Source organism: Chionomys nivalis, chromosome 2 (assembly GCF_950005125.1).
Source record: "Chionomys nivalis chromosome 2, mChiNiv1.1, whole genome shotgun sequence".
Taxonomy (NCBI): Eukaryota; Metazoa; Chordata; class Mammalia; order Rodentia; family Cricetidae; genus Chionomys; species Chionomys nivalis.
Window position 1 is genome coordinate 67,093,061 of NC_080087.1, and position 17,613 is coordinate 67,110,673.

The 17,613-nt window shown below is 40.2% G+C and overlaps 1 protein-coding gene across 1 annotated transcript; it reads left to right on the forward strand.

Moving 5' to 3' along the window:
* Positions 1–739: 739 nt before the first annotated feature.
* Positions 740–8,079, forward strand: LOC130864906 (zinc finger protein 54-like). The gene is made up of 3 exons (XM_057755765.1): positions 740–850; positions 4,661–4,787; positions 6,602–8,079. Exons 1-3 carry the CDS (start codon positions 752–754, stop codon positions 8,077–8,079), a joined length of 1,704 nt encoding a protein of 567 aa, XP_057611748.1. The 5' UTR covers positions 740–751.
* The last annotated feature ends 9,534 nt before the right edge of the window (positions 8,080–17,613 follow it).

A 17,613-nucleotide genomic window follows, 5' to 3' on the forward strand; every position in this document is an offset into this window, starting at 1 on the left:
AAACCATTTTCAGAAATACTGCAAATTTCAAAATATTGTGCTCCATTCCATCTGTGTGAAATGTCTTCCCGTGTTGTAGTTAGTTCAAGAATTTTTATTCCCTTTGTTTTGTTTTTGGTGTTGTTCCTGGTTGGGTTATTGATTGTATTTCTCAACTTCTTTCTGAGAATTGGTGGTTTCAGTCTTGAACATGGATGGTTGCTTCCCATTTATCTTGTAGTTATCTAATCTTCACATCAAATTTATATTTTCCCATGTTCCCCTGATTCATATATATATATAGCCTTTGATATATTTGTGCTCTTCTGCTTTGTTGAAATGGATTCTTTTGCTTTGTAAATACCTTGAATTGCACTTACATCTCTATCATTTGTTTGTTTGTTTGTTTTTCAAAACAGGGTTTCTCTGTAGCTTTGCAGATTGTCCTAGAACTAGCTCTTGTAGACCAGGCTGGTCTCAAACTCACAGAGATCTGCCTGCCTCTGCCTCCTGTGTGCTGGAATTCAAGGCGTACACCACCACTGCCCACCTCCTTTCCATCAATTTTAAGGTAGAATTGTTCTAGATGAAACAATATGGTTGACAGTGATTTTCTCCCCAAGCTTCAAATGTTGTTCCCAGCTCTCCTGAATTTGGGATTATTGACTAGACACCTGGTCATATTGTGTTTCTTGGGTCTTTTCGAGTGGTTTGACATTTATCTTTAACCGCTCTCAGTGTTAATTTTTACTTTTTCTTTTTTCCTCCTTATATGAAAGGCCAACAAGCCGTATATTCATTGTTCCTAAAAGAGAAACTCAAAGAAAAGAAGCAAGCAGAAATGGCTGATTCTCCAATAAGCAGGCCCCAGGTCAGTGGTCATGTCCCCCTTTCTTTTGTAGAAATGTTATAGTTTGAGACATTGGAAGCCTTTAAATTCTACTTCTGGTTATCTTTTTAGCTTTATTATGAAAAATGTTGCAAACAAACAAGCAGACAAAAAATTACACACTGAAATTAACCAGACCCAAAGAGTATGCAATTCAGTGTATGATATGGGATTCCCCTTTGTATGCTGTGAAAACCATTGGTTAATAAAGGTTTAGGCCTATAGCAGAGCTATAGGGAAACAGTTAGGCAGGGAAAATCAAATGAAATGTTGGGAAAAAGAAGGGTGGAGTCAGAGAAGCCATGGAGTTGCTGCAGGAGACAGACGTGCTGAAACTTTGCTGGTAGGCCATGACCTCGTGTGATACACAGATTAATAGAAATGGGTTAAATTAAGATGTAAAAGTTAGCCGATAAGAAGCTAGAGCTAACGGGCCAAGCAATGATTTCAATAATCTAGTTTCTGGGCCGGGCGGTGGTGGCGCACGCCTTTAATCCCAGCACTTGGGAGGCAGAGGCAGGCGGATCTCTGTGAGTTCGAGACCAGCCTGGTCTACAGAGCTAGTTCCAGGACAGGCTCCAAAGCCACAGAGAAACCCTGTCTCGAAAAACCAAAAATAAAAAATAAAAAAAATTAAAAAAAATCTAGTTTCTGTGTGTTGTTTTAGGGCTAAGCAGCTGGGAACCAACAAGCGGCTCCCTCCAACAATGTATTTTTATCAGTTAGAGTAGTCATTGGGATTAGAAGCTCTGCAACTCACAGGGAACTTTATATTTTCATTAAAGAATATATTTTTGTGAACTTGTGCACTATGAAAAGGAAAGAAAAATTGTGACAGAATTAGAACTAGAATAGAAATTAGCTTTATATCCTTTTTCATAACTTGTTTATTACCTACATTCAGTTCTAAGTCAACCCTGATATTTAATGTTTCTTGTTCTCTTTTTTTCCATGTTCTACTGTGCCCACATGTATGTTGTTTCTCATATATACGTATTATTGGTTAGATTCTGTGTGTGAGGGAAAATGTAGTTTCTTCCTTCTGACACTATAACCTCACTTAATATAACATTTTGAGTCCACCCATTTTTCTGCAAATTTTCATTACATGTTTTTCTTCAAATCAATTGTATTCCATTTTATATGTATACTATTTTCAGTATCCATCTGTTGGATTAGGTTGATTCAATTTCTTTCCTATGGCAAATACAGCAGGAGTAAACATTGGGTATAAATGTCTGTAGATTGTGATGTGGAGTTCTCTAGTTATGTTCCCAGGAGTGACATTGCTGGATCATACATTTGTTTTATCTTCAATTTTTTCAGTCATCTGCAAACTGATTCCCACAATGGCTGTATTAATTTACATTGTACCGCATACACCAAAGTTTTATGAGGGTTCTTTTCTCTGCAATGAGACAAGATTTCAAAGTAGTTGTAGTTTGTGTTTTCATGGAGGCATTTTTGGGATCCTGAACAACTTTTGCAATATTTATTAACTATTTGTTTATTTGTCTTTCAAAGTGTCTTTTCAGTTCACTTTCCCATTTGTTGTTTGGCAGTTTTATTTCCATGTTATTTAATTTCTATAATTGTTTATAAATTCTGTATGTGAGATGCTATCCCCATTGTTGCAGGTATAGATTCTCTCCCACTCTGTAGGTGTCTGTGCTCTGCTGATTGTTTCTGCTGTTTTTTTTTTTTCATGGTGTCCCATCTGTTGATAATTAGGTCAGTTCCTATGCTGTTGCTGTTCTTTCTGATCCATATGTCCTTGCCTATCCTGATGTCCTCACGGGTATTCCCTATGTTTTCTAAGTATCTGTGTTTCTGGTTTTAAATGTTGCTCGAGGTTTCTGTTTCGCCCAGTCCCGCAGCTGTGCAGTCCCAAAGAAGCACACAGAAATCTACATTAATAATAAACTAGTTGGCCTATTAGCTCAGGTTTCTTATTAACTCTTTCTTACATCTTAAATTAGCCCATAATTCTTGTCTATGTTAGCCATGTGGCTTGGCACCATTTATCAGCGAGGCATTCTCATTTTGCTTCCTCTGCATCTAGCTTCCTCTGGGTGGACTCCTTTTCTCATTGTCCCGCCTATACTTCCTGCCTGGCTTCTGCCAATCAGCATTTTATTAAAATAATACAAGTGACAGGATAAAAGACCATTGTCCCACAGTATTTAAATATGGATTTTGATCCATTTTCTATGGATTTTTGTACAAATGAAAGATAAGAAACTAATTTCATTCTCCTGCTTGGAAACAGAGGCTGTGCTTTCGTTTCCCAGCCACCCAGTCCCAAAATAATCAAACAGAAGCTTAATATTAATTGCAAACTATTTGACCTGTTGCTCAGACTTACTGCTAATTAGCTCCTACTTTCAAATTAATCCATTTCTACTAATCTATGTGTTGTCACATGACTCATGGTCTTGTACATCTTGCTCTTCCAGCAGCTCACTGGCATCTCTCCACTCTACACTATTCCTCCAAGTCCTCAGTTTGATGTTTCTTTATCCTGGCTTGTCATAGTCCAAAACAGCATTATTATCATCCAATGAGTACAACACACACTCACAGGGTACAAAAGGACCATCCCACAGCACCTACTGGATCCAGGTTTATCTACACCATCTGGTGAAAAGGCCATATTATTCTAATCTATACTTTTGCCTCCTTTGTTAAATATTAAGTGGGCATACCTTTATGGTATTCTTTCTGGGTCCTTTCTTTTCTAATTTTATTACTATACCATTCTCTCCTTTTGACTACAACTATACACTATAATTCAGTAATTCTACATCTCCTGTAGCACTTTTCTCAATATGCTTCCCCAATTATTTGAGGGCAAATATCCCACATGGACTTATGATGTTTAATTTTAAAAATATTTTTACTCTAATACATGAAAAAAAATTATGTTGAAGCCCAATTGCTATAGAAGATGGACTACATTTTTATATGTTAGTGTGAGGGCTCCTGTGGCATGTAGGCTCCGTTGGTGGGGTCTGTCACAGTGAGGGCTCCTGTGGCATGTAGGCTCCATTGGTGGGGTCCGTCACATTTCCTTGAGTCCTGGTTATGAAAAGCACATATTGACTCACAGGAATAGCTGTCACAACATCTTAGCAATGTGTGGGATTGAAAGAGACAGATCTTGGATTTTAGTGCCCTATAATATTAGGTTCCTATTACGTGTGTGTGTGTCTGTCTGTCTGTATTTGGTGTTTTTGAAACTGGGTTTCTCTGTGTAACCCTGGCTATCCTGGAACTCAGTCTATAGACCTTCAGCTCAACAGAAATCCACTGGCCTCTGTGTGCCACCACCACACAGCTACCCCTTTTCTCTTAAATGTAATGGCATTAGACCTAGACTTTACACATACAAATTTAACATGTTAGAATACAATCATGTAAGGCCAAAGAATTCACAAAATTGATTCAGTGTCATTATTTTACCATGATCTACAGGTATAGCATTTAAAGCACATTCCTCATCATCATTTTCTTTCTGAGACTTCTATGCTGTGATCCTATAGGACATAAACACAGCATTCATACCAGATGTAATTGTGTCTAGACCTTAAATGTTCATAGTTGGTGTATATTATGTGTGAGACTATTGTGTCATCCTGATTTCAGGAACTTAGAAATTCATTATAGAGTGTGACTCTATCAGAAATCATCGCTTTGACTAAATGTTTTCACTCATCTACATTTCCAATTTCCTCAAGTCTTAGGAAATGCACTCTTCCTGGTATAACCTAATTAAACAACTTTTAATTTCAGGGTCTGTTGACATTCAGGGATGTGACTGTAGACATCTCCCAGGAGGAGTGGGAATACCTGGACTTTGCTCAGAGGGCTTTGTACCTTGATGTGATGTTGGAGAATTATAGCAACCTCATCTTTGTGGGTGAGAACATTTTGCTTTTAGAATTTTTAGCTCATCCTTTGTATGTACTGACTTCATAGATTGTAAACTCTGTTAAGTTGTCTTGGACACAATGAGAGGCTAGGCTAAGTTTGGTAATAGGAAAGAACTTTCTCATGGAATTTGACTTTTCTTTCCATTTACCATGATGGAGATGTTGTTTACCTTTCGCTTTGGTTCCAAAATGCATTCAGAAACTCAGTAGCTTATAATATTTCCATTTATATCTTAAAGTTCCAAATCCATCATTGTACATGACATGGTTCTGTGAGAGAAAAAAAAATAGGTGATCTGAAATTTCTCCCTAAATATGCAGAAGATTTTGGATGAAGTAACAATGTGAAATCATTTCTAGTTTCTCTTACTTTGTATACTTTTCATGTACTGAGCACAGTGCTATATTAGACTTCTATATTCCTTCTAAAAATTCTAGCATGGGTCATGGGCTACCTTGCAGTATGTGGACTATTTTATGCAAGGTCTGGGCACCTGTCCAGAGCAAATGAAATTGCCCTGGAATGTGGAGAGGAGACAGTAGCCACAACCAGGGTGGGCTAGTGAATGAACAGGACAACAGTAATGGCTTCCAGTGAAAGGGAAAGCAAGAGCTGAGAATGTTTTTGTGATATTCAATTTCACTTGAAATCGTTCTTGATCATTTAATTTAGTGTTGTATCCTAGTCCCAGGATGCATTCTGCCTGTTGTAACTATTGGAAGGAGTTGTGTCGTACTGCATCTGAATTATGGCAGCTTAATAATAGTACAAAATGCAATTTAATTTGACCAAGCTGACATCAGATTGAAATAATCTTATAATTTCTAAGTCTAATGTGAGTCCATAAATTAGGATTATTCTATAATTGCTTTCCTTACTGTGTGTTTTCATTTTACATCTTTCATTTTCTTCCCAGTAGAGAACAGACGGGCACCCTTTTGGGAAATAATATCAGGAGTCGATGTACCAAGTAGATTTGGAATAACCCTATCAGAAAAGTTAAGAAACACAGCAGTATGTCGAGAGAGATAGCAGTGTCTAAGTGTCCTCAGACAGTGGAGGATAGAAATAAGCAATAACTGCCCATGACAGCCCTGCATTAAATGAGCTACAGCCTCTGATGCCTGCTAGAATATGTCTTTGCATCCATTAATTTTGAAGAATCTAATGTGTTTTTCTAGAGAAAGAAATAAACTCTGTGATACTTTTAAGTAAGACTTTAGTCTTCTGACCAGTCTGCATTGTCAATCACTTAGTAAGTATAAATACTGTGATTGGGTTATACTCCTTCATCAATTTCAGAGAAAAAATTATTTAAAGATAGAGACGTGTTTTCTAAACATAATCAGTAAATGAGTCTATCGCAAAGTCAATTACTGATTCCTCAATTACATGATCCATCTTATGAGGTTAGACATTTTCGTTTTTTTTTGTTGTTGTTGTTGTTGTTGGTTTTTTTTTTGGTTCCTGTCCTGGAACTAGCTCTTCTAGACCAGGCTGGCCTCGAACTCACAGAGATCCGCCTGCCTCTGCCTCCCGAGTGCTGGGATTAAAGGCGTGTGCCACCACCGCCCGGAGGTTAGACATTTTCGGTATGGATGAGAAATCTTTTATTAATTACAGACCCTTGAAGGCTGTCAGGTTGTTTTTGTGAGAATACATTCAATCACTGTGAAAGAAAAAAAATATCTAAGTAGTTGCTAATTTACTTATCTGAACAGAGAACTTAGAGAGACAGTTGTTTATTAAATTATTAGTCTTTGATCAAGCCCTACTAATCTGAACTGTACTCATTTTTAGAGAACTATTGCATATGTGATCTTGTCCATCAACATGAGAAGACTGAAAAGGATTCTTGTCAGTGTAATGACCTTGAGAAAATGCTTCATGACTTCTCCACATGTGCACTTTATAGAACAAGTAAAACTACAGAAAACTCTAATAACTACACATGCAGTAATCACAGGGATGCCTCTGTTGACTCATCAAACCCAGATAAACATGACAGCATGCACACTGGAGAAGATCCTTGTAAATCTAAAGACTGTGAAAAATCTTTGAATTTGTGTCCCAACATTACTCAAGATCAGAGAGTCTACACTGCAGAGACAGAGCACAGACAGGGAGAATGTGATGACTACTATGACTCAACATATAGTCATTTACGACAAACTATCTACATTGGAGAGAAACCATACCAGTGTGGGAAATGTGGGAAATGTTTCAGTACTGCCTCAAGCCTCAGTGGACATATGAGAATACATACTGGAGAGCAACTTTTCAAATGTGGAGAATGTGATATGTCCTTTAACCACCATACAACTCTTAGAAAACATCAGAGAGTCCACACTGGAGAGAGACCTTATAGTTGTAAGGAATGTGACAAGTCTTTTACTAGGTTCTCATATTTTATAGCACATCAAACAATTCATACTGAAGAGAAACCCTACAAATGTGGAGAATGTGGCAAATCCTTTATCCACCATTCAAATCTTAGAACACATCAGAGAGTCCATACTGGAGAGAGACCTTATAGTTGTAAAGAATGTGACAAATCTTTTACTACATGCTCGGACCTCAGAAAACATCAGAAAATTCATTCTGGAGAGAGACCTTACAGTTGTACGGAATGTGACAAATCCTTTACGAGGTGTTCCCACCTCAAAGCACATCAGAAAATTCATACTGAAGAGAAACCCTACAAATGTGGAGAATGTGACAAATCCTTTATCCACCATTCATACCTTAGAATACATCAGAGACTCCACACTGGAGAGAGACCTTATAGTTGTAAGGAATGTGACAAATCTTTTACTACATGCTCCATCCTCAGAAAACATCAGAAAATTCATTCTGGAGAGAGACCTTACAGTTGTAAGGAATGTGACAAATCTTTTATCAGGGCTTCCTACCTCAGAGCGCATCAGAAAATTCATACTGGAGAGAAACCCTACAAATGCAAAGACTGTGATAGATCCTTTCTCCGGATTTCTACTCTTAAAATACATCAGAAAGTTCATTCTGGAGAGAGACCTTACAAATGCCAAGACTGTGACATGTCCTTTAAGCAAATTTCAAATCTTAGAAGACATCAGAGAGTTCATTCTGGAGAGAGACCTTACAGTTGTAAGGAATGTGACAAAACTTTTATCAGGGCTTCCTACCTCAGAGCGCATCAGAAAATTCATACTGGAGAGAAACCCTACAAATGTAAAGACTGTGACTTGTCCTATATCCACCTTTCAAGTCTTAGAAGACATCAGGAAGTTCATACTTGAGAGAAAAATACCATTCTCATAATGTGACATAGTGTTTTTTTCATTCTTTGTTTATAAATCCCAACAGTATACATAATATGCTATGGGATTTTTTTTTTTTTTTTGTATACTGTGCAGATGTGTCTTTGCCAAAGCACCTTCTTTTTGGTTTGATAAAGAGATGACTGGCCAATGGCTAGGTGGGAGAGAATAGGCGAAACTTCTCAGGAGAATGAGGAACTTGGGATGAATCTGGTGTGGCAGCAGATGCCAAAAAGACATGGGAGGAAACCAACATACAAAATGGAGGAGAGGTAAAGAGCCACTTGGCAAAACACAGGTTAATAGGAACATGTTACTTTAAGGTATAAGAACTAGTTGGGAACAAGCCTAAGCGAAAGACCAAGCTTTCATAAATAATAGTAAGAATTTTTGTCATTATCTGGGGGCTGTTGGCATAAAGAAAGTCTGACCAGAAAGACAAACTACAATAATAGAAACATAAAGATAAAAAACTTATAAAAACCGGTAATGAAGTTTTAAATATTCGAAGAAATTAGTTTATATTTTTAAAAAATCTGCAATAGTAACTGTGAAGGTTTTTTTCATGTGTATAGCTGCTTTGCCCAATGTGTAAAGAGTTGCTTTACAAACCTTTCTACATGCTTGCCAGGTGTCTGGGAATGCCAGCAAAGGGCATTTTGTAACCCAACCCAAGACTGGAGTTATAGGGCCGGGCGGTGGTGGCGCACGCCTTTAATCCCAGCACTTGGGAGGCAGAGGCAGGCGGATCTCTGTGAGTTCGAGACCAGCCTGGTCTACAAGAGCTAGTTCCAGGACAGGCTCCAAAACCACAGAGAAACCCTGTCTCAAAAAACCAAAAAAAAAAAAAAAAAAAAAAAAAAAAAAAAAAAAAAAAGACTGGAGTTATAGACAGTTGTATATTTGTGGTAGGAGTTGAACCCCAGCCCTCTGGAAGGGCAACCAGTGCCACTAAACTTTGACTCCAGCCCCTGCGAAATACAGTAATAAAATTATTTCTCTTAGCTGGGCGGTGTTGGCACAAAACTTAATCCTGGAATTCAGGAGGCAGAGGCAGGTGGATACCTGTGAGTTTGAGTCCAGCCTAGTGAACACAATTAGTTCCAGGATAGTCAAGGCTGTTAGTGAAATCTTTTCTCAAAAAACAAACAAACAAAAAAAAGTTCTGCATTCAAGATCTCATAATAAAGACACTATGTGGTGCACTCCTTTAATCCTAACATTTAGTAGGCAGAGACAAGAAGATCCCTATGAGTCTGAGGCTATCCTGGTCTACATAGTGATTTCCAGGGCTGCCAGAAATACATAGACCCTGTCTTGAACTAATTAAATTAAATAGTAAGGAAAAAATCTAATAACTTTTAAAATGTGATAAAGACCTCTAATTGTACAGTACACCATAAAATTCCTAATTCTGAAAAAACATAGAAAGGTATACCATATATAATCCCCAAATCTTCTGCTCATTGGAAATTATACCCACCTAATAAATTAAATTTGATAAATCCTTTATCTAGTGCTGACACTGCCAACATAAAAGGAAATTCAACCTGAAAGACAATGCTCTAAGTCTCATCTTCTGTTCACTTTTGATAATCTTTATACTAGACTGAAACCTTACATCTAACAAGAAAGTGAGAAACTATAAAGAGATAGGCTGTGATTGTGATACCACAGGCTTATCATAAACACTTTAGAAATCCCCAAGGACTCAGGCCCTGATGGTGCATCCCTTTAATCTCGGCACTGTGGAGCAGAAGCAGATGGATCTCTGTGAGTTCAGCTTGGTTCACAATGCAAATTCCAAGACAGCCAGGGCTACACAGAAAAACACCATCTCAAAAAGCAAACCAACAACAAAAAAGAAATTCCTGAGGGCCTGCAGAAATTCCTTTTGAACTACTGAAGAAAAGTATTGGCTCCACACAAATCAATAAAATGATAGTGCTTTCATTAACTGCTAGTAGATCCTCATGGAGGTAAAGGAGACTCGTGGGACCCTCTCAGCCATGAGGAAATGGCAGTTGCCCCAGAGTCTATGCACTACCTACTGCAGGAGGAGACTTCTTTCACTAAGGTTGAGAGTAGTACAAAGTGATAATTTTAAACATGAGTATTTAGATGACAGATTAACAACATCATCAGTAATGAAACATCAGTAGTTTCTGTCGTTGGAATTATAACTTCAAAGCCTTGGTTTGTAATCATGGCATGAGTTCCTCTTTATGCAGCAGGACTCAAATCCAATCAGGAGACAGGTTGGTTATGCCAGTAAGGAGTTCTGACAGTGTTGCACCAGTATACATATTTTGCCCAGTAGGTTAGTATTATATGATGCAGGGTCCATGATTAAGTAGACTGTTAACATGTTTTCTTTGCCAGCAGCCCTCACATGGCCTTACACTGTCACAAGTATCTCGGTGTGGGTATGTGGGTTCACTCAGGTTCATGAAATGAAGACTCAGAAACACATGAGAATGAACCTCTGAGGCTGCAAGGGGCTTAGTCTTGGTGAACTGAAGCACTTTCCCTTTGTCTCTTGGCACCTTTATTCTTCCCTATATTTACATTTTAGATAAGATTTCCTATCTCAAAAACAAACCAAAAGAAGTTTCTGAAAGCACAGTGCCAGGTGAAAATACCTGGTTCATGAGGTGCCACAGTTTTCCAGGTTTCCTCTAAATCAAGTTTTGCATATGCATTGTATCCATAGAAACTCTCAAGACAAGATACACATAGGGCAACAAAAGGTTTCTGTATCGCAAAGGATCGATTAGGGGCTGAGTGAAAACTTTGTATAGCCCAGCAGGTTTCATGGCTAGTAGAGTTTGCTTGCTATCCCTCTGGCACCGGGCCAGCAGGATATTATGTTACATTACAATCCTATGAAAGATAGCCAGTTGGGACAAATTACTAGTAAATTCAAGATTGCTCTCTCTTGATCTTGAAACCAAAGTGTTGTCTTCAGCAACACCATGTACTTATGGGTGGCCAAGCAAGAGCACTGACAATGACTTGTTTTGTTTGGGATACCTCCTGGGCTTACCTGACAGTAATTGCTAGACAGATAACCAGTACCTGGTACAAAGAATTTCATTTACTAGTCCTAGTTTCTGGGAGCAGCATTATTTACCTAGGTGAGACACTTCTATTCAAAGTTTTAAAATCATATTTACTATTAACCTATAAGACAGTGGGATTTCATGAGGCTTCTTCATACATCCTTTTGATTAACTCTCCTACTCTTCCTCCTTTCTTCCTTCATATTGTATGACTTCAGCCACATAAGATTGATTCTTCTGGGTTCTAGGGGTCATGCAGGTACACACAAGCCCTCAGGCAGAAGCGCCTAATGGCCCCCGGGATGTTAAAGGGCTCCCACATGACCCGCGTGCCATGGATTACATCATCCACTTATGACTCAGCTAAACCCTTGTGCACATATGTGAGCCCCGTCATCTGCGTATAATGTAGCCACGTCAACCCCCTGTGCTAATGCCCTAGCCAGTTTTAAAAGCTGGATATGCCATCTTTCTCTCTGCACACTGACTTCCCAGGCATGTGTACACCCCCTCTAATAAACTCCTAAGCAGGTTTGTTGTGTGTCCCATGTTTCCTTGTCACTCGCACCAGGTAATTTCATTGGTGCCGTGACTTGGATGGCTCTCCCACCCCAAGCCCCTCTCCTGGGGTCAGGATTCGGAACTGGGTATTTTTTCCACAGCAACCACATGTTCCATTTGCCTGAGCACAGTTTCTATGCACACTGCCTGTTACATAAGTTTCCCTCATTCTGGTCAGCTTAACTGTTTCATCAAACCTGCGGAATTGACCATTGAGCTCCCGGCAATCTTTTGGTGTTCCTGGAAATGGGGGGGGGGTTGGACAGCCCCCAACCATGGTCTTTAAGGCTATGGTTGAGTCCTTTGCTGACATTCATCTCTGGATTGCTTCCCTTAGCAAATATCATGTTTGGATGACCCAGGGTCGGTCCTCCCGCCACTGGGAGCCCAGGGTCCCTCAGATTCTTCTTTCTCTTTTTTCTTTTTCTCCCCTCCCCCCGTGAAAGGCTACTCAGAGTGGCCTATGGCCTCTGGCTTCCTAGTCACCCTGACCGGATTCAGTCAGGCTGTAGCACCCCACCTGTGGGCAGAGGGCTCTCTCCTACAGGTCCTGTGGTGTTCGCCACCAATTTATACCCCACCTATAGAGGGAGATGTCCCATTATAGGCCTTGTGGAATTGCTGTTTCATAGGTTTTCACGGTTTCAGCTATGGGTAGCAAGCCATTCAAGTCCCTGGATGCCTTTTAGAGGCCCTAAAACCCCAGGCCTTAATGCCCTACTTACAGATTCCCACACTTGTCCATCTTTGTGAAAAAAAAAATAACCTAATTACAATTTAGATAACAATCAAAAGTGACCACCTAATGGCGCCTTTGATCCCAATATGTTACAGGAGCTTTCTAACTACTGTCAGCACACAGGCAAATAGAAGGAGTTTCCTTATATCCAAGTCTTTTACTATCTAAGCTCTAAGACTAAGCCCTCTGTCCTTGCAAGTTGTTCGCCTGCTCACATGTTCCTGGCTATGTCATTTGAGCTGGAAGAACCCTCCACTTCTGCTCTGTACCCAGCTAATGAGCCCCGCCTTTCCAACCTCAGTGGGTAGCTACCTCCATCCCTTCAACTCCTACCTCAATTCTTCCAGCCCCTACCCCTGCTCCTTTAGCTCCTACCGCCATCCCTTTAGTTCCTGTCCCTGTTCCTTCAGCTCCTACCGATGTCCCTCCAGCTCCTATCCCCATTCCTTCAGCTACTGCTCTGGACCCTGCTAAAGAATCCACACCTTCCCAACCTCAACAGACAGATGCTTCCATTCCTTTACTTACCACTGCCTTACTGCCTACCTCTGCTCTCTCTTCAGCTCTCTCTCCCCCACATTAACTACTCCATCAGCCCATCTGGATCATTCTTCCTCTCTGGTGCCTGGCCACAGCAGCCTCCCTGCTCTGGCACCAACCTTTACCTTTACCCTTCTTCTTACATGCTCACATGCTATGGAACCCAAACCAAGCTGGCTGCAGTTTTCCCATTGTGACAGGTGGCTGGCGTGCTCCTTTCTCTCTCTCTCAGAGCTCTCCCATATAGAACAAAAACTGAGGTCCTATACATCTAATTCTACCACTTTCATAAAGCAATTCCAATATATTACCCAGTCTTGTAATCTCACCTTTCATGATATTTGTATGATATAATAACGTACTTCCTGAAGAGCACAGGTGAGTGGGAGCAGGCCAGACTACATGCAGATGAGATTCACCAAACACATGCAACACACCCTCTGGGGGCAGAGGTAGTCCCTGAGCAGGAACCTCACTGGGACTATAACACTCCTGGTGGGATTTTAACTAGGGACTGGTTTTTGACTTGCCTCCTGGCAGGTCTCCATAAAGCTGCCCTCAAGCCAGTAAACTATAATAGGCTCCCAGAGGTCATTCAATATATGAAAGTAAATCCTTCTGCATTTTTGGAACGCCTCACTAAAATCCTGTTACAATATACTAACTTATATCCAGAAACCACAGAAGGCAGACAATTACTCATTACTCATTTTTTCTCAGTGCTACCCTGACATTAAGGCTAAACTTAGACGTTTGGAGAAAGGCCTCTTGACCCCGCAGGCAGAAGTTTTAGAGTTGGCTTTTAAGGTGTACCATGCAAGAAATGACAGTCTCTGTCACGTGCTAGCCATGGCCTTCTAACCAGCTGAGGTGACAGACCTCATGATCCATGCTGTCTGTGCTGCTCCCTTGCCCCCTGGGCTTGAGAACCATCAGGCCCATGTTTCAAATGTGCTAGAACTGGACCCAAGCACACCTAATCCTCATATTGGCCCCACAAGACTTTGTCTGAGATGCCATAGGGAAGGACATTGGGCAGTTGATTGTCCTTGTTCACATCGTGGCATAGAGACCTCAAACCCAGAAAATTCCCAATTTGAACTTCTAGGTCCAGTCATGGATGAATGAGGCTGCCTGGGATCCTTTGACCTGATCACAACCATCATCTATAACAGGGTACACATCATGGTATCAGGATGGCCCATCTCCTTTCTCTTGGACACCAGAGACACACACTTGGTACTGAGGGAATTCTGGGGGCCTACCTCTTCTCATAGTTTCCTTATTGTCGGAGAAGGGGGACAGTCTTATCTACCTCAGCAGACCCTACAACTTAACTGTATTATTAGGGGTATTTATCTCACTCATTCATTTTAGTCATGCCTACCTGCCTGGTACCTCTTATGGGAAGAGATTTTGTTTTAGCAAAAGTAGGAGCTTCCATTTCATTTGCTTCTTCCATTCACCTTACCCCAGACTTTCCAGCAGCTCCCCTCCTCCTTCTTGCCTCCCAACCTCCCAGCTCCAATTGTCTTTTCCTCTACCAGCCTCTACGGTGAACTCCCAAGTCTGGGACATCCAAAACCCCTCTGTTGCTAAACACCATTTCCCCATCGTTATCCAATTACAAGATCCTACTAAGTAAGTACATTACCCAAGCTCAGTACACCCTCTTTAAGTCTCTTAGGAGACTTAAGCCTATTATCTCTGACCTTCTACGAGAAAAGCTTCTTTATCCCACCTCTTCTCCATTTAACACTCCTATACTTGCTGTTAAAAAACCTAATGGAACCTGTTGCCTGGTTCAAGGCCTCCAGCTCATTAACTTTTCAGTGGTCCTTCTTTGTAAAAGGAGCTGGGGGCAGGTCTGCTTTTTGTCCCACCCAGCTCCTGCACAGTTAGATTTACACCCGAAATAACAACACACAAATTGTATTCATTTAAACACTTCCTGGCTCATTAGCGCTAGCCTCTTACTGGCTAACTCTCACATCTTGATTAACCCATTTCTATTAATGTGTATCACCACTTGACTGTGGCTTACTGGCATGAGTCTAACCACCGTTCGTTTTGGGTAGGAGAAGCATGGCATCTACCTGACTCTGCTTTCTTTCTCCCAGCATTCTGTTCGGTCTACTCTGCCTATCTAAGCTGCTGTCCTATCAAAAGGCCAAGGTAGTTTCTTTATTTGACCAATGAAAATAACATATAGATAGAAGGCCCTCCTACTCCATCTCTTCATCCTTAGTGCCTAACCTTTACACACTTCTTTCCGCTATCCCTCCAGGAACCTCCCTCTTCTCAGTTTTAGATCTCAAGGATGTTTTTTTCTCTTTCCTCTCTGCTCTCAATCTCAAAATATCACCTGGACTGACACTGACACTCATCTCTCCACACAGCTCACCTGGACTATCCTTCCCCAGAAATTCTGGGACAGCCCACACCTATTTGGTCAGGCTTTAGCTGTTGTAAAAGGAGCATGGGCCCCTTGTTCCATCCCACCTGGCTAGTTTATACCTGAAATAACCACATACAAACTATATTTATTTAAACACTGCCTGGCCCATTATTTTTAGCCTCATATTGGCTAACTCTCACATCTTAATTAACCCATTTCTATTAATGTGTATTGCCACTTGACTGGCTTACCGGTATGAATCTAACCAGCGTCCATCTCAGAGAGGAGAGCCATGGCACCTGCCACACTGCCTTCTTCCTCCCAGCATTCTATTCTGTTTAGTCCACCCACCTAAAGGCTGGCCTATCAAAAGGCCAAGGCAGTCTCTTTATTTAACCAATGAAAGTAACACCTAGACAGAAGACCCTCCTACACCATTTCCCCTTTTTCTGTTTAAACAAAAAAGAAGGCTTTAATTTTAACATAGTACAATTACATATAACAAAACAATTATCAAGCAAGATTTACAGTTACAATATTTAGATCTATTTTATCATAACATTGGAAAACTATAACCATCTATCTATTCTTCAACTCTATCAAAGACTCCAGAAGGATAATATTACTTAAGTAAACAAGAAGCAACTTCCGAAACTCTAGATATGACAGACATCTCGCTGCCTGGACAGTCACCCAAAGTTCTTTTGTACTGTTGGGGCATCCATCTTCAGCCTACAGGCCCATCATATCCAGCAGACATTTCCATGAAGCAGAAAAATATAAGACAGTTCAGTCTGTTGTGCTTCCCTAAGTAATCCTTCACCCACATTCTTGTAAGTCATCCCAATAAAATTCATTGTTTGCACTAAGCTTTAGAGATGACTCAGTAGTTAAGAAAACTGTCTGCTGTTTCAGAAGACTCACTTTGAGTTTCCAGTACCCCTAAAGGGCACTCAATCTGTAACCGCACTCAAGAACATCCAATGTCCTCTTTCTGGGTCTGCTAGCATTAGGAATACACATGACACACAAAGACATACATGCAGACAAAACATGCCTAAAAGAAAAAAATAAAACACAAACTTCATTGGTTCGCCAAGTTAAACTTTGTTGGCTCCAGCTTTGGTTTGTCATTTAGTTCCTTATCTGGGACAAGTAGATGTGGTCATTGTTTCCACAGGAATGGTGTCAAACATCTGTGCTTTGTGTTACACTATAGGGGTTTTTGTTGTTGTTGTTGTTTTTTTTTTTTTTTTTTTTTTTTTTTGAGACAGGGTTTCTCTGTAGCTTTTGAGCCTGTCCTGCAACTAGCTCTTATAGACCAGGCTGGTCTTGAACTCACAGAGATCCACCTGCATCTGCCTCCCGAGTGCTGGAATTAAAAGCATGCGCCATCACTGCACAGTTTTACACTATAGTTATCTTTAATTTGTTGATTTATGAGGGGTGGGAACATCAAGATGAATTTCAAAAGTTAGATCTCTTTTTCTCTCTCCCACAGAGGGTATGACCCCCACATTTATGCCAACATTAGTTATAATTTCTATTCCTGATTAAGGACATTGTAGCCAGGGCAGCATGGAAGCTTAAAGGAGTCCTAGTCTGCATTTCCCTGATAGGTATAAACCATTTTTTTTGTTTCTTTTGGTTTTAGTTTGGGTTTATTGTTGTGTGTTCATTTGTTTTCTGTTTTGCTCTTTTTCCTTCATGAATCCTAAATTTACTATATTGTTAGAACATTTCTTCTCTTGCTTTCCTACAGACAAATCCTCCCATATATACTCCTTGCCAACTTTCAAATCATGGTGTCTTTTTCATTAAGTATTATGGCATACATATATGTCTATGTCTTCACATATATATCTGTAAATAATCTACTCAATACATATATTACTGGTATATTTTTAGTGCTGACCATTTGGTGTTGAGCAGCCTGTTGGTGTGCTCTTCCTGCAGGACACTATTTCTTCTGCTTCCAGCATCCCCTAGTTGCTTGTGGTTTTCTGTGTAGGGTTGTGGCATTGTGGGATTTTCCCCATCCACTTTGGCATGTTCATTGTTCTTGTTTTTTTCCAGCTCACAATTGGGAGGTCATGTTAGTGATATTTATACACAGCGCTTCTCTCATTGCTAGGTGTGATAGTTTTTCTTGGTTTTCAGCTTGACTACATCTGGAATGAAATACAATCCAAAAATGGAGGACACACCTGTAA